The 21605-nt window shown below is 46.2% G+C and overlaps 5 protein-coding genes across 5 annotated transcripts; 2 read left to right on the forward strand and 3 right to left on the reverse strand.

Moving 5' to 3' along the window:
• Positions 1–142: 142 nt before the first annotated feature.
• Positions 143–628, reverse strand: N7489_004969 (uncharacterized protein; the record flags this gene model as incomplete). The annotated part of the gene is made up of 1 exon (XM_056710721.1): positions 143–628. One exon carries the CDS (start codon positions 626–628, stop codon positions 143–145), a length of 486 nt encoding a protein of 161 aa, XP_056569142.1.
• Positions 629–1102: 474 nt separating this feature from the next.
• N7489_004970 (uncharacterized protein) lies at positions 1103–2181 on the reverse strand (the record flags this gene model as incomplete). The annotated part of the gene is made up of 4 exons (XM_056710722.1): positions 1103–1290; positions 1343–1587; positions 1635–2073; positions 2127–2181. The coding sequence occupies 4 exons, from the start codon at positions 2179–2181 to the stop codon at positions 1103–1105; spliced, it is 927 nt and encodes a 308-aa protein (XP_056569143.1).
• A 402-nt stretch (positions 2182–2583) lies between these two features.
• Positions 2584–4140, forward strand: N7489_004971 (uncharacterized protein; the record flags this gene model as incomplete). Its single annotated transcript, XM_056710723.1, has 1 exon — positions 2584–4140. One exon carries the CDS (start codon positions 2584–2586, stop codon positions 4138–4140), a length of 1557 nt encoding a protein of 518 aa, XP_056569144.1.
• A 10791-nt stretch (positions 4141–14931) lies between these two features.
• Positions 14932–15150, forward strand: N7489_004972 (uncharacterized protein; the record flags this gene model as incomplete). Its single annotated transcript, XM_056710724.1, has 1 exon — positions 14932–15150. One exon carries the CDS (start codon positions 14932–14934, stop codon positions 15148–15150), a length of 219 nt encoding a protein of 72 aa, XP_056569145.1.
• A 1321-nt stretch (positions 15151–16471) lies between these two features.
• N7489_004973 (uncharacterized protein) lies at positions 16472–16756 on the reverse strand (the record flags this gene model as incomplete). The annotated part of the gene is made up of 2 exons (XM_056710725.1): positions 16472–16704; positions 16738–16756. The coding sequence occupies 2 exons, from the start codon at positions 16754–16756 to the stop codon at positions 16472–16474; spliced, it is 252 nt and encodes an 83-aa protein (XP_056569146.1).
• Between the last annotated feature and the right edge of the window lie 4849 nt (positions 16757–21605).

A 21605-nucleotide genomic window follows, 5' to 3' on the forward strand; every position in this document is an offset into this window, starting at 1 on the left:
TCGTCACTTTAGCATCGCGAAGACATCAGTCACTCGCTCCAAACTATAAAGGACCATCCTGCTTCTGAAGACGATTTTCTTTGAAAAACAGTCCCCAACTTACTCCGACGAATATATTGAGAATGAAGACACTAACGTCCGACTATCTATACAAATACAACCCCGTCTTCCTCTTCTGCTCTTCGTCGCCCTTCTGTGACTCCGCCAGCTTCGACCGCGCCCGAATATTTCGGCCCCACTTGAAGAAGGCAAACGGGATCATCGCCAGCACGGTTGCCGCGAGTGCTAGAATAAGGCCTGCGTATTGACTCCCGACATTATGGAAAAATTGAGATGCAAACAATGGCGCCACCCCACCCAGTGTATTCCGCAGGAAACCTTGACCTGCAATTGCCGAGGATGAGTTCTCCCCATAGCAATCAGAGGTAAAGCTATATGTTGACTCGAAAACATAGAAAATCCCAACGGCAATTGGCGCTAGAGCTATTACCGGCCCGGACCAGTGCAGATAGCCGTATTGCGTGAAAGAATAAACAAAGAGACCCACAGGGAGCCAGATGGCGCCAAACATAGCCCCGTATAGACGAGATTCAGGGACAATACGCCGGTGAGATATTCGCATTCGCATTCGTAGTTCACAGACCTCTACGAATATTCGTATTCGGAGGCGGCGTGACAGAGAATTATATATCTGCCATCCATACCATACGTTGTCATACGGTCAGGTTTCTGTCACTACTCCCTATATGTGTATCATTTGCTTCTGACTACCCAAAGTAAATTGCGAATAGCAAATACTCGCATTCCACATTTGCTACGAATATTCGTAACAGCCCTAGTTCGATATCTTGCAGCTACAAAAATACCTGTAGATCTCGGCCAGTAGAACAATGGTGAGAAGGCCCCTTTAAAGCAGAGAAACAGTCTGGCAAACGCGACAAGAGCTAATCCGATACAAGCAATATTAGATTTTGTGCAGAGTTGTTTCGACGTAACGCGCCAAGAACACGATGACTGAGACCGTGTCAGGCCTTTCGAGGCTCTGATTTTGATTTCAGATATGAATTCAGATATGAATTCATATCAACCTTAAATCTACCACTCATCCGTTGACAACTACTCCCCCGTTAGGATGCAAACTTTGCCCAGAGATAAAGCTACTATCCTGGCTTGCAAGGAAAACGAAACATGTTGCAACCTCACTAGGTTGTCCTGGACGACCCATCGGTGTGCCGCTGAACTGCTCTTGGGCGGCGGTAGTCATAGTTGCCGGAATAAGAGGGGTCCAGACTAAACTCGGGTTAGCTGTTACAGGATTATTTCTGAGAGTGATTCAACTTACCTGGCCCAGGACACACACAATTCACTCGAATGCCATTTTTGACTTGCTGGTTAGATAACCCCCTAGTGAAAGCGACGATTGCCCCCTTGGTTGACGTGTAGTCGAGCAGATCAGGGCGACCAATATAGTGGTTGACAGACGCACAGTTAATGATGGTCGAGCCGCTCTTGATGTGAGGAATCGCGTATTTCGAGAGGTAGAAGATAGAGTGGATATTGGTGTCGAATGTGCTCTCCCATTGGGACCTGTGAAAATATGTTAATATGAAACACTCCATAAGATAGTTGCGTACTCTTCTAAATCTTTGATGTCTTCGATCATCGTTTGTGTTCCAGCATTATTGACTAGGATGTCAATACCGCCTAAGCTCTTCAGGCCTGTGTCAACCACCGATTGGCAATTCTTCTTATCGCGAAGGTCGGTAGCGAAGCAATAACAGCTTTGCCCGATTTCCTCCACTCGCCTTTTAGTCTCTTGCGCATCTTTTTCCTCTTCAGGCAGATACGTAATCAAACTAGAGGCTCCTTCCATAGCAAATAGAATAGCGACCGCGCGACCGATTCCTGAGTCACCACCAGTGATGATAGCTTTTTTCCCTGAAAGCTTTCCCGCCGCTTTGTAGATTTGATACCCGCCATCCTCAGTTTGGACCTTGGTTGAGGTGGGCTTTGGGTCTTCCATCTCAGCCTGTAAGCCTGGCTTTTTGTGATGCTCAACAGGGACTTGGTGACCTGTAATTCTTATGAGCCCCAAAACCATTATACAGAATTGTACATGAGCTTACCCTGTTGGAATTGTGATTGAGGACCCCGAGAGGGCTTTTCGACTTCCTGTTGCATGTTGGCAATTCGTGTTTCAATTGTTGCTATTATGAGCCGCAATGGTGTTAGTGATCTAGTGAGCAGGGGTAGAGAGAAGATAGATCGATGGATAATTTGGTTAGGATGGCGGCTGAGCTTGTAAGTTAAGAACTCTGAACCTCGTCAATGTGACGTTTACTCATGCCAGGAATCCGGAAAGGTTTAGGTTTTGACCAGTTCGCTCATGAGCCAAAATCCTGTTCCGGTATCTTGTTCTCTTGGCTCGATGATGTAAGAAATTCCAACCGTGATATTTCATTGTACAACCCACTAAAAGCTAGGTATCTGTACTGTTAGGACAGATTCAATCATTGATCACGATCGCATCCAGCACTCCTTTTCTTATTTTCGTTTTGGTCGGCGTTCCGAACTGCACTCGCCATGACGACAACCTCCGATCAAGACAATGCGTTAAAGCAGTTTCACTGCATCGGAATAGTTGGTGCAGGGAATATGGGCACCCAGATGGCCATCGCTTTCTCAGAAATGGGTCTCAAAGTTTCTGTCTGGGATGTCAATGAACAAAACGTCGACGAGCTACAGGACTGGTCGCGAAACAACAAGACCCAAGGTGGAATCACAGGATTTCACGACATCAATGAATTTGTCAGAAGCTTGGAGAAGCAAGAACGCAAATTATTCCTCTTCTCCATTTCGCACGGTGATCCGGCAGAGTCTGTGCTTGGCATGATCAAGAGCAACCTCAAAGATGGAGATATCGTCCTTGATGGAGGCAATGAAGATTTTCGACGTACACAGAAGAGACAGGAAGAATGCAAAGAAATCGGCGTTCACTGGATCGGCATGGGAGTTTCAGGCGGCTACCAGGCAGCTCGTCGCGGTCCAAGTCTGTCTCCAGGCGGCGATTCGAAAGCATTGGAGACTGTGATGCCATTACTCGAGCTATACGCAGCAAAAGACCCTAAAGGCAATCCATGCGTGGCTCGAATCGGTCCTGGTGGCTCAGGCCATTATGTGAAGATGGTTCACAATGGGATTGAGGGCGGCATGTTATCGACATTGGCTGAGGCGTGGTCTTTTCTTCACTATGGCATGGAACTCGACTACGGCGCAATCGCGGCCATCTTCAACCAGTGGAATGACAATGGCGAATTACGAGGTACCTATCTGCTCGACATAGCGGCCGACATGCTACGCGCCAAGAAGTCTTCATGCGGTACAGATGGGGAGAATGACAGCAATGAACATTATGTCCTCGACGAAGTACTCGATAAAGTCGTCCAGGATGACGATGATACGGAAGGTACACCGTTTTGGAACATCATGGAGTCAGCATCTCGGCATATATCCACACCTACACTTGCCACAGCACACTACCTGCGCATTGCGAGCGGAAATCGAGCGGAAAGGCTGCTAGCGGCCAAGAAACTTCGAATTCCAGGGCCGAAGTCATTCCATCGGATCAAAGACAAGAGCACTGTCATCGAGCACTTGCGCTGCGCCGTTTATTGCTGTTTTCTAGCCTCTTTCTGCCAGGGCCTAGAGATGATTACACGAGCTTCCGATGACGAGGCCTGGGGCATCAACCTACGCCAATGCCTTCGAGTTTGGCGTGGAGGCTGCATTATCCAAGCCGATGGTATAGCCGATCTATTGGAGCCTGTTTTATCGGCGGATCATCACTGGACAAATCTGAAGCATTCCGATGAAGTCGCCGGGGAGCTGCACCGTGCTTTCAGCTCGTTGAAAGAAATAGTAGTACAGGGAACCTTGTCTGACCAATATCTTCCCGCGATCTCTGCTTCTCTCGAGTATTTGAAGTACGCAGGTGGCACGTCACTACCAACCAAGTTCATGGAAGGGCAAATGGATTTCTTTGGTGCCCACGGATACAATAAGCCTGGTGTTCCCGGAGAGGATCCAGGGCCCGTTGGAAAGGGGCCCCATCACTACGAATGGCGGCCAGCGAAGGAATAATTTGTGAGATGGCGGCCATTATTGTGGAATCTGGCAAGTAGACTTTGGCAATCTCTACCATATTTCCGGCAGATAGTTTAGGAATTGCAGGTTGCAGGTCAAAATTCGTGGTCACTTTTCAGGGAAATCGCCAACTGGCCAGCCAGGTGATGGTAAGGAAAATCATACGAGGCGCATTCGAATCATGGCGGCGGCAGTACTCGGAGAGATGTTGTGCCCGCAAGAACGGATTTGTATTGACTGTAAAGAATTGAGGCAGGTGCCGCTCAAGGAAACAAAGTAAAGAGCGGGAGGTAGAAAGATGAAGAAGGCCATTATCCCCGGGTACTGTAAAACTTATATGTGATCTTCACGCAAACTTGCCTTTCCAAAGAATGACCCAGCTGATACTGAGCTGCGCCACATGCGTTTTAATTACCTGGTGCCTTAGTGGCAGCCAAAATAGGCTTTGACTAGATAAGAATGTTTCAAGTCGAAGCACTATTCCTATGCGTAAGGCAGATGGCTCCTACAGAAGTGTCTGATCTCTCAGTACAGGTCCCCGGAAATCACCCGTTTGTTCCTTGGATTTACTTTCCTGATACTATATTATTAACCTCCTTAATATGTGTCGTGATTGCGCATGACACTTTCCAAATTTGGACGAACATCGACGGAAGATTTCTGATACCGACGTAGTTCGCCTTGGTTTGTTTGCGATATATCACTCCGCTGTACCCGAGGAAACTGCGGTTTGCTGTTGATCGGAAATCTACCCAACAGTCCCCAGAAAGATGTGGTCACCTCTTTTCTATCTCTTTCGTTGAGCTTGTATTTAACAGCCAGTGTAGGATGCGTCTCTAAGCCATGGCAAAACCGTCACTGTTAGGTGAACCAACGCGGCCGATTAGGAAACGAGTTTCGAGTGGGAAACTTAATGTAGTCCCAGTATTGACAAAGAAACAACATGGCTCTGATGGATATCTTCTATGGGCGGGAAACTCACATGCTGCTGGTGTTCAACGGGGTTCTATGTCCAACGTTGATGTGAACGTTGATTCAACTTTCTGACATCATTCACCACCCGTACATTGCCAAAGGTGGTGGAATGAGAACACTCAAAAGATACTACCATATCGGCACAGTACCAGCAAATTATGATCAAAGAATATAAAGCCTCCAGAGCTCCTGGAAGCACAAAACAGACCCTCGGCCAGTCGGGTCTTTATCATGGCAGCGCGGCACGGCTGAATCATCGCCCTCTAACAACCCCCAAGGTGTAAGAAATGGAACTCCCTTCCACACGTCCTATCTATAAGCAACAATGATTTGGCAGCCATGTTGCTCCTGGGAACATGCTTCAAATCAATTGGAGGCTCGAGCACCGTGTGGATACGGCAACTGGATCAAAACATCCTTGATTCGACCGTGGGTGTACGTACCACTATTGTGGCCACATATTGACATCCATAGTCCTCCTAGCAGTCGGCGCTGATAATAATAACCCGCAAAATCTTGACTGTGGATATGGTGGGCATGACCGCTTCAGCCCCAAACATTTAAAAGGTCATGATTGTCCTCACGGTCGATGCTCTCGTGTCCTTCTTTTGCTCCAATAACTCGCCAGTACAACACCATCACCAGCGAAGCCAATCAATCATGGATCACAACTTGTCACAGGTTCCAAAGAAGTCCAATACCCCAAACACAGAAGGTCACAATGGACGTACATGCCAAACTGGTATCGTTATTTTAGATCCCTTTCTCGAGGAATCCATCGGCTAACAGACCTATTTCATGAAGGCAATGAATCGGCTGAAAACTTCCGCCGTGCCGCTGGTCTATTCGTCCACGGGAATCGCGGCAACACAAGCCAGGTTTTACAACCGCCTGTTGGCCAGTCCACTGGCTCTGTAGCTACAGAGGCAGTTACTTCCGTTAGTACCTCTTTTGTTAGCTCAAGGGCCTCTACGTTGCCTCCAAGCGTCATAAAGGCTGAAAGCCAAGACCTACCCCTTCTGAACGCGAAAAAGAGAGAAGCCGAATCCTCAACCCTCCCACGAAAGCGACGACGACATTTATACTCCACCTCCCAAATACCGGGCGACTCACAACTGGTGCGTCAAAAGAGACCCCTGAGCCTTATAAAAACTGGTAGGAAAATGGTCATAGATACAATTCAATACCTACAAACGCTATCCGACCGCATCTTGATCTGCGACACCATTTCCCCTAGTGAGTGGACCACTATGAATCTCGCCACCCAATTGCTACAGAGCAGGTACGGAAGAGACCATGGTGAGGAAAGAGATGGAAACAGACGCTTTGTCCGATTTCGATTCCCCACCAACACAGCCAGAAGAGAAGTGCCGGAAGTGTGCTGCTGCAGACGAGGAGCGGCTGTATGACTGAGACGCACCTCGTTCGTATTACCTAGTCGGCTACATTTTCATGGAATAACCGGTCATTGAAAATTGAGGAGCAAATACAGTGCCATATAACCAATAATCGATATTTGAGGACCTGTTAATCTTCAAATCTATCAGTACATGACTAAGGGACTTTCAGGTGCGAAGGAGTTGAACGATTTCCTGCGCGATGTTAGCATACTCAGCAAGCAAAAAGAATATGCAGAACCAGCTGCATCTTGGTCTCCGAACAATGCAATATATTAGAGAAATAAGACAGCGTGTGCGAGACCAATCGGGGACAGCAATGAAGAAATAGCGATTTCGCAAGTCGAATTGCCTCGAAGATCAAAACCAGCCACTCTTTACATTATTCAACCAGCTTCTCTGGTAGAGTTGCAATGGCTCTGTGCTCTTCAAGTATTGAAATATTTGTGCTACTTCGTTAATCGGCTCATGACTGCTGGTCCTGATAACTCGGCAGTTTGGCAGTCATTTTGAGCCTAAATGTCAGCATACTAATTTAAGTGACTCATTATGGCATCAATTGTAGACTCTATTAGACTCTAATATCGGTAAGACAGGGTAAAGCTAGAACGCCGAGGCCCAAATCAGCTGTGCCGGTAATCGTCCGAGAATTGTGTGAGAGCGACTCGCCGTGCTGAAAGGCGAGCTTCCAAGCCAAAGGCAGGCCTAGCCATAACCAAGCCCACCGGATTCTCTCTCTTCATCTGGCCAATATGGTCGTTGCAGCGTCAACTAGATGCTGGTCGCATAGAAGTTGCGAGTGATCATTACATGGCCATGTAAGTAAGTGGAACTCCCTCTGTGCAACGCAATAATTACTGGCAAGCTTGCCACTCCATGAGCCTACCAATTATTGTAATAACCATACCATGTCTGATCCGGTGCGCTCGTTGACTAATGAGCGAAACATGAGGCCGCCATTACAAAGAAGCTGCCGCAGACTCTGTCTCGTTGATAGCTTCCGTCTCTTTATTTTTGGCCCGTTGTCGGTCATAGGAAACCTAGAATTTGTCCGTTGACAGCATTCCCTAGCGCTGTAACGGTAACAAGATCCTGAGGAAGTTGAGTTATGCTGAGCAGTGCGGTCATGTGTCGATTCGTATGGAATCCTTAATTAGCTCGAGATCCATGTTCATGATGGCTGGGCAGCTTATTGTCAGTTGTAAAAGGATACACGTGCCGTTAACAGTTTGTATGTAAGCACTGTGACTTATCGGCCTCATCTTACGACAGTCAGTCGAAGCTGCCATCTCCTATCACAGCCGAGAGTCGAATCCTTAACACCGCGCGTACAAAATGAAAATAAATGGAATTTTTGAATTCCACTTTCTCTCTTAGTTCTCCCACATTCTGAATCCGAGAAAACACCGTTCTGTCATCATGTCATCCAACCTATTCAAATACAACATGATTTGTGACCTCGGCACTATCAAAGCTCAATCTCAGCTCCCCATTTCGACTGCACTTCCAGTAAGTTAATCGACTGAGCCTACAATATCTGCTTACATGGTCGAAAAACCGCGGCTGTGCATGTAGACGGAAACCTCACTAACGATATGTGCATCGACGCAAGGTCAATAATACTCGGTCATCCAGAACTGCACCCGAGTTACTGCCAAGAAAACGAGACAAAGCGACCTTCTACACAACGGCTTTTGAGGCACCCCGCAATAACCAATTTCGCAAGCCGACCAGCCGGCATGCTCAGACTTTTTATCCAACAGGAACATCGCCGGTCAACCGAAAGACAGAGAACGGCTGCCCGAACGAAGTATCTCCATGCTTGCGCGCAAATCTTAAGGAATATTCTTCAGGAACAGGATTGATATCGAAGGCCAAAAGAAGACTTTGTTTTCAAGGAGAGATGAGGAGCTGAGAAACAGAAAACCACCAAGGAAACGCAAACGACCGGTAAAATTTGCTAGTGGAATCGGACCCGCGTCTGAGCAAGAGCTACCATGTCGATCATGAAATACTGTATTTACTGGGCTGTCGTACTTTAAAGACCGCAGCTCTCATGTCTCCTACTCGTATTTCCTCATATAATACTAAATGGTACTAAGTTTCTGGCCGCTAATAACCCACAGGCCGACAGTATATGGGTGGACGGCCGGTGTTCCTCCCCGCGCGAGATCTCCGTCGAGCTATAAGCTGAACCAGAAGCTGCGAGTGTCGTAGCCATTGTTGCTCTCATGCTTCCGTCATGGCGTGCGGCTTTGTAATTGCTGTCATGCTTAGCTTACTTATGCTGTTTAACTGAGATGAAGTCCACATGAAAGATGTCAGTGGCAAGCGATGGGCGACAAAAAATGCTGAGGATAAGGGAGGATATGAAGACAAGAGAGCGCAACCGACGAATGACATATAAATAACGTGCTTCTGCCACAGTTTAAGCCGCTTAACAATAAACTATCTTGTGACATAGATACAGTATCACTGCGTTTCATTTTCGATCGTTCTTGGAGTAAAAGCTCAAGCTCTTCCAACTCACACGTAGGTCCCGGTGAAGTGGGGCAGCTGCAAAAAGCCATTCTTCGAGCCTTCACCGTAATATTACCTGTTGGTGACCCCACGGATCGCCCACCAGTACCGAACATAGACAGCGGTTGGAGAAAGGAGAAAGGCTTGATATTGATGAACGACAAATGCAAAAGTTAACGGGGTGTTGAAGAAATACGCATGTTCAACAACGCTTTCCACACTACGTATCAGTCGGTGATAAGACAATTTTGTGTCTCAGGAATCCGACCAAAGATCGGTCGAGAAGAATGATAGGCTGATTAATTCTGTATATATATGTATATATAACCTCACGTATTCCCTCTATAAGAAAGAACATCAAGATCCTCCCTTCGGATTACAACAATTTTGACATCATGAACTGTCGGCTCGTACCCGAAACGGCTCTAGTCTATATGAGGCTGACTATGGAAACAATACTTTAACAGTCATATTTCATTAGTATTCACACCCTGGTACTTCGGAAGCCACTTATTTTCTGCCAGAGGAACTTTTGCATCCGCCCACACTTAATCGTGCTACGCGGGCGAGGTCTATACCAATAGTAATAGGAAAGCGGTATAAACAGGACGGTTGGGTATTTTTGTGCAAATACACATGAAACGCCACTGCAATTGGCTGTACTCCGGTATAGAACGTATTGGGATATATGTATCTTCAATGAGTCAGCGTAAATTACAATAAGTTTCCACACAATGTTATAAATAGGGGCCCGAGCAGGAACCGGTTTCGAGCTACCACTAATACGTCATTGTTGATTGTTGATCTTTATCTTACATATAACCCCAACTTTTGTTAGGGACACCCCATATTCCGTAATTTAAATTATTAGATAATACAAAATACCATGTGATTTGTATCTGGGATACCCTTATTCTCTCCATTATTTACATGGTACATGACCTTCGTGTATGCCCAACTATGCCGCATGCAGTACATTTTGATGGTGCTTTTTTCCTCTTCTGTATAGGCTCTTCAACTTTCTTTTGCTCTACCTCATCCCGCTTACGCTTCTTAGGCTTTGGCAATGGAATCAGGGGCTCTAAGAGTGGAAGATGCTCTGATATGTCCTCCGTGTCACTAAGGCCAATTCGCCAGGACGGGTGGATATCTGATAAAGGAATAGCTGCATTACCCTCTAGTAAAGTAGCAATCCGATGTGGGCAAGGTAGACCCATCGTTCTTGAGAATGTATTTGTACAGGGAGGTATAGGAGCTATTCCTGTAGCTCTTTTAGCCTTTGGAACTTGCTCACTAATTCGTCTGATTGAATATCGAGAGGTCCTAGTCATGATATTAGTATAAAGCTCTTGTGGTGGTACTATTACCTTTTCAATTTGATCTCTTGTAAGGTCATACTCAAGCGTAGCATGTTGGGCTTGTAAAGCTTGTGAAATCCTTTCAAACACAAGTAACATAGCCCCTGTCGGAGCTCCTATATGCCTTTTTAAGAAGGCATGCGAGCCTTCAACTCGGGATGTCGCGGGATTACCTAGGTGTAGGTATTGTTGCGTCCACGCAACTACAAATTTCTCTTTATAAATTAGCCATGTATCCTTAATATATCGAAGGGGTAGGGGGAGGGTTAATATTGCTTCTCAAATTCTATAAGCCTTGCATTATTGGTATCCTCGGTACTAGAATAAATTAGCAGAGTCCAAGATTTGAGAAATCCTTGATGCTTAATATTCGTATCGGAATGCTGCTTTGTATTTTGTGTCACATTTTTATTAATATGCCATATACAAAGCAAATGCGGATATCTAGGGCATACAACCCTAAGTGCACCTAATAGAGCGAGGTCTCGATCAGTACAAAGAACTGGTTTAAAAGGTAGGGAATTTAGAAAGGAGAAAAGGTCTTTAAAGCCCAAGCATAGCTCTCTTCCTTCTCGTTCTGCATAAAGCAGAATGCAATACTAAATGTCGAATTTGAGGGTGATATACCAATAATATGTAATAAAGGCATTTGATATCGATTCGTTTTATAAGTGCAATCTAGTACGAAAACCCTATTATACTTGTTAGCATATTTGATTGATTCCGGATGCGCAAACATAAAGAAGAGGATATGGCCTTCGTGATCATGCTTAATAGCATATTTCCAATAATCTTCCAGTAGAGTTTTGATTAGAAGCTCAAGAGGAGTACTATTATAAAGCTTTTGTCTTCGTAAAACACTTCGTGCATTATAGATATCCCTAGGGTTGACTAGGGTATTAGGATGCTCTCTTTTAATTAGAGCAAGGATATCGCGGGGCTTCGATCCAACCTCAGACATATGAAGGATAATTTGAAATAACGGCAATTTATAGAGCGTCTTCACGTCTCTCTGCTTTGACCGCTAAAGCACAATCAGTTCCACAGACTGGACTGAAGGCCAGGCTTCTTGAGGCACACTGTACGGAATAATCGCTCAAAGGTGTTGTTGATTTGGGAATATAGACGTCGGTTTTGACACCGTGCAAACGTCTGAAAATGCCCCCGTTGGGGTCACCTGAAGAATCAGGCCTCCAGGAAATATCATCTAACTACATCCTGGTCTTTGTCGAAACGTAAAGATGTTTTGGGTCTTTACTTGCAGTGCACCATCACCGGGATTTTAGCGCGGACAATAGCCTCATTCTATTCCTCCGCTAACACCTGCTGCCAGCCAAACGTGCAAGCAGAAGAAAGATATTACCTACTGATCTGCCCATGGGTATCGTTTGAGCCGGACTTAATGGGGCCTTGTATCTCTTCATCGTATTGGGGATCCAGGGTGCCGTGCTGATTGACGAATCCCCTATTCTTTCTGTCGGCCTCCTTGCAATCCTGAGCTAACACCTGCTGTCAGTCAAACGTGCAAGCAGAAGAAAGATATTACCTACTGATCTGTTTATGGGTATCATTTGAACCGGACTTAATGGGACCTTGTATCTCTTCATCGTATTGGGGATCCAGGGTGCCATGTTGATTGGCAAATCCGCTATTTTTTGTGTCGGCCATCTTCCACGGAGTCAACAATATAAGTGTATGGAACTGAGTTGAGAGCGAAAGACTTGTTTCGCACGCTTGTTTTTGCTCTACTTATAACTCATTTTTCCGTGGTTGAGATCATTTTAACGTCATGATGATGAGTTGGTGACACGGCCAAGTCATCTTGAAAAAGCTCCACTCGCAATGTGCGAGCTTATCCAGATCACTGGAATTTTCTAATTATGAGGGCCATTTTATTTGCCGTGCTGGTAGGCTGTTTTGTTCTCCTTTTCTACAGAATCACAGGCTGCCAAAGACGGCTTCAACCAAGGATCCATCCAACCAATGAAAAGCACTGTCAGAATTATCCAGGGGAAATGTCCTACGCAATCATCTTATTGTAACCTAATAAATACGGCAACTAATACCACATGTGGCAGACGGGATGACAATATCCGATACACTGGTATATTCGACAGCCGCCGCATCCACTTTTCAATCTCTCTTTTTTATACCCGATAGGGAAGAGAAAGGCACATCTGTCTGTAACGCAATATCGTCCCAATGTCATATTCACATTCGTTTCGTTCATGCACAATCTGTGATAAATGCGGTTCTGGTGGCTTAAACACGGATAGAAGTACGGTAGGTGCGACCTCGGGTGAGCTACCGGGTGGGCCTGCTTTACCGTCGCGGCGACCGGGGTGAGCAGGGTGAGCGCGATAGACAGCGTGAGCCGCTCATTCTTGGCGCGACCTGCTCACCCCACCGCCCTTGTGGGGGAATCTTACGCTCCGCTGCCTGGTAGAGGTTGGTAGGTAATTAGCTTTTTGGTGAGCCACTTAGAATACCGGCGCCCTTTGGCAGTCTAGCATAGCCACAAACTGAGAGAAAAAATACTGCTGCCTAAGAGGATTGGCGATCACTGACCCTGAAAGCGCGATTCTGGCTGACAGATCAATAATAATAACACCTTGGAATACGTCGCTCCTACCGGCGGGGAAGGTCTTCATCGCATCCCGCTTGATGCGCTGGTGGCTCGGCGGCCACATTCAAACTGTATCACCATGGACTTACAGGCCTTTTATAGTACAAATTGACCATGGCTGGTTCGTTGGCTCCATCCCTCGAATTGATGCCAAGGCTCTTTGGGATTGTCGTTACGACCAGAATGGTTTTCCTCTAGACACCGACAAGTTTCTCGTACAATTTACTTCTTCGTGAGGTAGTAACTACAGTGCTCAGCCATGGGTACGTTATACTTCGCTCTTCATATACGCAACCGTCCTACTTTTTCACATGTTGCGGCTTCAGTCGTGATGCAACAATTCCGCTTTCTGACGAGCCTGCACTCAGCTTTCAGATGGCTTGGCAAGATCGGACCTGATCCACGTTGTTTAAGCGTGATAATCGGATTTTGCATACTGAGCTTGACAGCGTGATCGGTGTAGTAGTCTAACTGGACGTAAAATGGACGCGGCAGTAAAGTACTGGTTTGAAGGGTTCAGCTAATGGATGGAAACGACCGTACTTTCTGCGATTAAGTAGAAAGCTGGCCGCTGCAATGAATCACCAAACTGTTCGAACACAGCCCCTACTAAGACCGACCGCCATCGACGTATACAGTTATGTTGCATATAGAGGACATAGTAATTACGGGGACGATGCAAGTGTGCTATACAAGGCAGCCTACATGGTAAGCTTGATTTGGATAAAGTTCGGGTTTCATGAAGATCTGCACATATTGCATGTGAAAATACTACATTGCAAATGCGAATACTCAAGGAGGCTTAGGGAGCACGAGGGTAGTGGGTGACGCTAAAGGAGTCGCGCCTTCCCTTTAGACAACTGATCCACGAGCGCGACATATCTCGCACGATTATAATTGGATTGGGAAAGCGCGGGAATGGCATTGTAGTGATGACTTCGTTGTCAATAATGCGTCTTGGCGGCAGGTTGGACAAATAAGCCGACCGCGTGCTAACTATGTGTCGATGCACGACATATGGTAAGTGTGGTCACAGCGTAACGTTCGGAGATTGATCACTGGGTCTAGCTGGTGTAAGCAGAGCGGACACACTGTGGGGAATCAGTGAAAGCGCCACAGCAGGCCCTGAGCATATGAGGGCTGGCAGCTACCTTCGTTGACGCTTAAACAACGTTAAACAATCCAGTTGGAAGACCATAAAGCCAGTACGACCCCTCCCCGTCTTATCAAGTAAGGCGCACGTTCGTTGAGAGGGCCAACGCAGGTCCACTATATACCACGCTATGTTACAACAGCTCAGGACTTGGTCGCTGTACCCTATGATAATAAATCTATTTGCTTATAGAATCATAAATTGATCCGTCATTCCGGTAACAACTTACAATATGATTTTAACTATTACTCATATTGTGTAGCCGCACGTACAGAACAAGCAGAGATCATGGCTTCGGTGCCATACAACCTGCCTTTCGTTGTCCAATTTGGTATAAATGCGGTCTCGTACACTGATGAACCGGGTTGGTCCCATTTTTATCTCCTTCGGTGTATATACTTGCCTTTTGCTAAAAAAAGGTACAATTCATGAAATACAGACTTGTCAAAGATACGGTCACCATTAAACCTGAATCGCTTCGACTTCCTTGTTGGAGAAATACTCCGCGGGTGGTCATGATTCCGAAACCAAGAAAACGATCAGCTGTCTAACGTCCTCAAACTCTATTCTATATCACTCGTCACGCATACTTCTATGGCTCCCTTTAAAAAAGGCTACCAGGAGCCAGTTTAAGAGAGTGATAGATCTTAAGTTTGCATTTATCGATCAATTGGGCCTGTGCTGTCTTTACCTTTCTGGACACTGCTGCGTCTTACAACCGCCAAAGTCCAGTTACCAAGTTCATTACACAAGGACACTATGACCGACCCAAGCAAAACAGAAGTTCGTACAGGCACGAATGACCCTAATATGGAACGCTACGGGCCCTATGAATCCCATTCGGAAAATGGCAAAACTCGACAGACTCCCGCATTTCCTGGCCCCGGCTCGGATGCATCGGCACCGGAGAAGGCGAATCCACGCGAAAGCCGAGCGTTGAATAAATTGGGTCCGACCGTGGATTCAGCACATGACTGATGAGAAAGAAAAGGGACATATCGGAAGGGTCTAAAAGAGTCTCGGTTACCAACTGCGACTTTTGCTTGTACCACTGATGATTTACCAATGTCACGGCAGTCTTATCATATTGCTATTTGGATAACGCGTTATGGCAACTATGCTGGCTCAGATGGCACCACGGCTCTTTGATTCGTACCCAATTACCGTGTATGGTTTGTCAACCTTTCCTTGTCCGACGTCAGGCCACCGTATGGGCTGGAACGCGCATTTTGTCTGATCTTACAATCACTTCTCGCCTCCAGATACCCGTTGTGAGAAACTCCTCCCAAGTATCTTCTTGTATTAGTGAACCTAATAAAGAGCCCTTCATATTGCATTGATTCGACAACTGGTCATTCCGTAGTATAATCACCGCTGACGACGCACGCGCTCTGGCCCTCTCGAATGAAGAGAATATGTACGTTCATCAGACCACTCAGTCTCTGCTTCCAAAATAAATTGCAATGCGAACTGCGAACAAAGGTTGACGCGATCAACAGCATGTTAAATCTGTTAGGGGAACCAGGAGGCATATCTTGTCATCTCGGAATTGAAAAGCCTTAGCATATGTTGACAACCAGCAGTGCCCAGTTCGCAGCTGCGTTAGCAAGTACGCTCGATTTCTAGGCAGAAAGCCGTAGAGCCGTCTGGTATACTTGGCCGGCAGTGTGTTGTCGACCAGACGCAGATGGGCGCCAGTGCTCGATTCGTTCCACTCTTTCTTCCATTGAGCGTGGATCCTTTGCCTGATGTACGCTCTCTCGCTTGACGGCAAAAAGCAGAAAGGGTGTGTTTTTCCGGCATAGCCGCCTCTTTGGCTAGCAAATCGGCAGTGTCGTTCCCGGGTATTTCGCGATGTCCAGGTGTAGAATAGTAGAGTGCGATAACAGTTCACCCTAGACACTCACGCATCGTTTTTTGGCCCATATCCGAAACGACGCTTGTCCGTATGGGGTTACTGGAAACCAACCTCTATTTGGCGGTTTAACATATCAGATTGTAATGTCCTACGGGTAATCGTAAATTACTCTCACGTAAATTCTAGGATGGTGCTAGAAGGTGTGACTAAATCTGCCATCTGGCTGATCCACGCCTACGCCCACTTCCATGTTTCTGATACCCCGTCATCTTCGTCAATCACCCAGCTCCAATTCACATCTCCTCCAACCAACTCCAGATTTCTCCCTTACTCTTGGATCTTTGCCCGGGCTTCACGTAATAGAAAAGGGTTTGTTGTTGGTAGCAGTGTGAGCACTACTTTGCAATCTAACAAGTTACTCTGAAGGGGCTGCACATAAAGCTATGGATGGACAGTGCGTGAGTAGGAAGATGATTCCGGCAACAGGGATATGTCATGTGGGGTTGCCGACCACCACAGGGCGATGCGGCCAGGCGCTTCCCGTGGAGTCGTGGCCGGCTCGGCCAACCGCTTAGGGAGGGCCGCGCTGGCTTTGGCAAGGATATCCGTTTGAGCAGTGCACCGTCGCAACCAATTTTGGATTGGGAGTGCTTTCTTATGTCTGTCAATTTTCTCTGGTATCCTAGACTGAGATTCTTTCGACTTACCGTGACGCCCAAAGGCCATGTTTCAGGGGAAACGCAGAAGTATCTAAGAATGGGAATGTTGTGGGACTGGCAAATCCGGAGAAGATGTGGGCAAAGGTTCGATGGAAATGGCGGGCCAGCTCTTCCTCGAGCTTCTGGGGATTGTTATTTGCGTTTCAATCAATGAATACTAAATATTAGCTTAAGCCTTCGTCATATGCTCATTTATGTACCAGCCTCGCGCTAAACTTCGAGGGGAAATACTATAGTCGGTCGCCGCGATGGTAAGGAGCTGCATATGGCTGCAATTACGTAACCCAAGCCGCTCGAGCCGCTCGGGCCGCCTGGTTACCGTATAAGTAGTCTAACTGGCGGGTAGATATCCCGCCAATAAACGGCGGGCGCAGACACGGAAATTTTGTGCCTTTCGACTCGTAACATCGGGGTCATTGCTCCCTATCTCAGACTGAAATTCGTTCGCGAACCTTGGGCAGATTGAAAGCGCAAAAGTCGATGAAAATGGGGGTGGGGCGCCGTGTCTGGATCAAACGCTCGAGAGGTTCCGCTACCTTGGTATCAACTAAATCCCAAGCTTCATTCCCTTTGACGAGGTCAAGCCAGGCAGCCATTAGAGGGATTGAGAGATCTTACAGTAAAATGGGCCTACTGGGAACCTTATATACGGGCTCTCATCTGAAAGGGACAGGCAGTGGCTTAATGGTGGTCGACGCTCAGGTTGAAGTTGGCAAAATCTTGTCTCGCCTCAAAATCCCCTCTGAACCAAAAACATGTCAAGCACCAGATTTCTTCCTCCAGTGCATTCGCAGATTGCTCACAAAGAGTCTGCATGTGGACCTTTGGGCGCGCCCGATAGTCGTCTCGTCCATCCCGTCACACAGCATCACTTCTTGTTCAGTTATCCGATTCCCATCCAATATTCATCATGTATCCCTATTATCTAACGAAATTCGTCCGATTTCAGAAAATAGCATGTTCAATCCTACAAGAGATTTTCGTACGGAAGCCCTCGGTGGCCAGTATATTGAAGATCGGCTAAACTATTCTCTAGATGGATAGAATGGTTAGACTGATTGCTGATAGACCGATAGATAGCATGCTTTTACTTAAGACACTTCTCAGTTTGTCAAATATACTTCATCTTTTCAGAAGAAATTGAACGATAACCCTGTAGATATTTAATATATACTGTTGTTCATGTCCCTCGAAAGAACATTCCCTGTTGATTTTTGCCGGCATGTTTATTATGAAATCCTACTCTTCTTTCCTGCGAGTCTATGTAGTCTCCTAGTAAAATTCATCGAAATGATGGAAATGGCCGCCTTGATGAATAGAAGGCTGTATTAGCAACGCGATAGTATCAGTCAAGTTCAAGCAAGCTAGAAGCGGGCTATATTTTCTTTTGCCACCAAAACTCAATACAATACACGAACGTGCCCACCTGATATTGAATGTTTTTACAAATTAAGCTTATTGATAGGTTACGTTTGGGGGAATTTAATATCTCAAGTTATGGTCAATCGATTCCCCAAATCAATATGCTGTGATTCCCCGAAATGTCAAAGAAAATTTTCCACATGACAGCCGTAGAGAGCTACATACGCATATGACATACGGTGATCGGAGTTGTGCTAACAGACCAAGCTCTTAAATCTTTCCATTAATTGAGTGCAACAAGATTTGGTTCAAGTAGCCATGTTGAGAAACGTTGGGTAGTCAAGCGTGTTAAGTAACCATTCATCTTATTGCGCATGATCCCGACACCGTTGAAGCTATTTATTAACTAACGTTGATGTTTCAGGTAGTTGGTGATCGTAGTGCCAGCTTGATTTATTTAAAGGCTAAGATATAAGTGAAATATGAGAACATAGATATTAGGTCAACCGCCTTTGTGAGTCCTCCTTTCTACTCAAATACCTGAGACATACCCTCAGGCAGATCACCGAAAACGCGCTACTCTTGGAGATTAGCCAGTTTTGCCAGTGCGTACGGTAAGAAGCCCCCACTACGCAAATCCCTCGCAATATCTCTAATCCACGGAGCAGGACATAGCTAGGAGCCAGGTGTTTTCCGATAGAGGAATCAAATATAGCCTGGGCCAAATGACATGTCTACCAAAGTCCCAACGACTACCGTGACGCCGGAAACAGTGCCTCACGCACAAAACCTGTACGTAGATCAACCAACATTACCGACATTGCTATGTTTATGGGTTGACAATTTCAAGTACCGAGAGTTTTGCATGTGATATAATTACGACCCACCGTACTGTCGGCCCATGTGTCGGAGATGAAATGGCGTCCACTAAAAGCATGAAGACAACCCAAACGCCCTCCTGGAACAACGCCGCCTTGCCCTTAGCTTTGATAATGCCAACATTCACACTGCCAACTGGGAGTACGGTGGAGGCTATCACAACAGCTCATATTCCTGCCCCTACACGAATCGGACCTACCATACCGGCTGAAGGGTCTGGAAATGTGGTGTGGTCATCGACCACTCGATGGCTGACTTTATGCTATCTGGTCCTCCTAGTTGTCAAAATGATTGATGAAAGTCGCATTTGAGTGACTCAACGCCCTCTACCCAGGAGCGGAATGTCCGTCCCTATCCCGGGAGCCTTTTTACCTCCTGGTATCCTTTTCTGCACGGAGACGCTACCAAAACGGAAAACAAAATGTTGGGTATTCAAGGGGAACAGCATATGAACATGTTGAAAGTAGATCTGTCGAAATAGACTGAGATTTATAGGCTATGTTCTGATGCTGAGCAACGGCACCTCAACTTTTCACACTTCAGTTGACGGTGACAAAAACCCCGATCAACAGGCCTTCAACGAAACCTGCTATAATTGCCGCAGTTTACCACCACACAGGGAGAAGGTCATGTGTTAAGATAATATCTTGGAGCTATATATGATCCTTTGACCCTCGTAAATCCTCGCTATGTCTTTTCACGCAGCGAAGCCAACACAGCATTATGAATCGCGCTCAGACCAAACACAGCCGACCTTCTACCGTGTGGCTCGATGAGTCGGCCTTCTGCAATGGGCAGTTGAGTCCAAACTCAACGGCGTCTCCGCATACCCAACCCCCAACAATTCAGAAAATGGCCACCGCCGTAATCACACCTGGTTCAATGGAGCCACACCCGGGTCGCCCGAACGCAAGGATCCCACAACTGAATCAGAACCCATGGGATACTTTTGAACCTGCCGCTGGATCATCCCAAGATCGGTCTCTGATATTTGCCCGTAATAAGTCGGAAAAAGGGAAGTTGGTGCATATCCAACAACTTAAAAATCAGTTCTCTCCCGCCACAGGTTTTCTAGAACTGATGGAACAAGTCGCCCATCCAGGCTTCCTAAAATTGCTCGAATGTTACCATCATGATGCTTCATGCACATTGATTTGGGAACCAACGGAAGTGTCAGTCAGCCACATTTTAGCCTACAGCTGCTCGATCACCACCGATGAACTCGTTGGAATTGTCAAGCCGGTGAGCCAATAGAATCTCTTGCAGGTGCATTCGAAATTAACTTGGGATAGGTATTAGAAGGAATCCAATATCTGCGTGGGCTCGGGAGAGCACTCGCTACCCTAGGCCCGGAAACAATCCTGCTTACGCAGTCTTGGTGATGTCAAGATTAGTGAGGTATCCGCTGATATGGTGAAAATTGATAAAACTAACATTCGATAGTGGGCGTCGAGAATAGCTGCGAAATTAAAGAACCAGAAATGAATCCTGCGACGATGAAATTATCCGCTCTAGCTGATGTTGTCACGAAATTGATGAAGAAAAATCGTACATATGAGTGGGAAACGGAGATTCAAAACTTGCCTTGCCAACTGGAAAATATCTCCGTGGAGGAAATCTTGCAGGTAAGTTCATTCCGTCTCATCATGTTCTCGGCTAATATGACAGAATGAGATATTTAACCGAGGTTCATGCGAGGGAGAGTTGAAATTGTTGGTCAGTGTAGCCAACAAAACTGCCTATCACGGTATCAAATCTTACTATGCCCGTTGCTGAAGGACCAACTTATTGGTTTTCACTTGGCTCTTTGGTTAAATGCCTACCCAGTCGAGAAAAGTCTCGCAATCCTTTCATTCTTTGCTGTTCGTATACTATATTATTGGCGCATAAGGAAAGCTAGGTACAGTAGATTGGTAGATCGAGCATGGTTTTGCCGGTAGTTCGCAAACGCTCTTCAAGCGAAACAAATATAGTAGGTTCAGGATAGCCCCTCGACTACACTCAATTTGCGACCTGCTGTTATAGTCAGTTCTTACTTATATGGCCCATCGGTATTCTCAATTTATATGCATTTGGATATCGCCTATTTAAACTAGAGTCTATGTAACACAAGGAGTGCGTTGCTTCTGTTTGGATTTGGGACATGATCATACCCGCTGGGCAAAATACTATCATTATCTCGCAGATGTGCTCCCCGCTAGAACTATAATACTGAAACCAGGTTTGTAATCAACAAAGAGAGGTGAAGAAAATTAGACTGGGGTTTTCCACTTCACAGACGATCTGGATTGAGCTAGATGCATTTGAACGCTCCAGTCTATATATCTCATTGCTGCAGGACCCCATTGCTCGTCCGGATATCTATACAAGCTTAGCTACGCTGGCAGCCACACGAACAAGGCATCGAGTTGGTATTTTCAGTAATGGAATCAGCTTCGCCGGTATCGGCTGTATCGGTGATGGGAATTGGGCCGAATGTAGGATTTCCGGTGCATACCGGTTCGCCTTCTTGCGGTCGATATTTGCTGTCGCCATTATATTCAACAATACTTCCAGGCCAAGGGAAGTGAATGTCTACATTTTCTCTGGTAATGCAACCATTCACGTTGGCGATG

The sequence above is a fragment of the Penicillium chrysogenum genome (genome assembly GCF_028827035.1).
Source record: "Penicillium chrysogenum strain IBT 35668 chromosome Unknown utg000002l_segment0_segment0, whole genome shotgun sequence".
NCBI lineage: Eukaryota > Fungi > Ascomycota > Eurotiomycetes > Eurotiales > Aspergillaceae > Penicillium > Penicillium chrysogenum.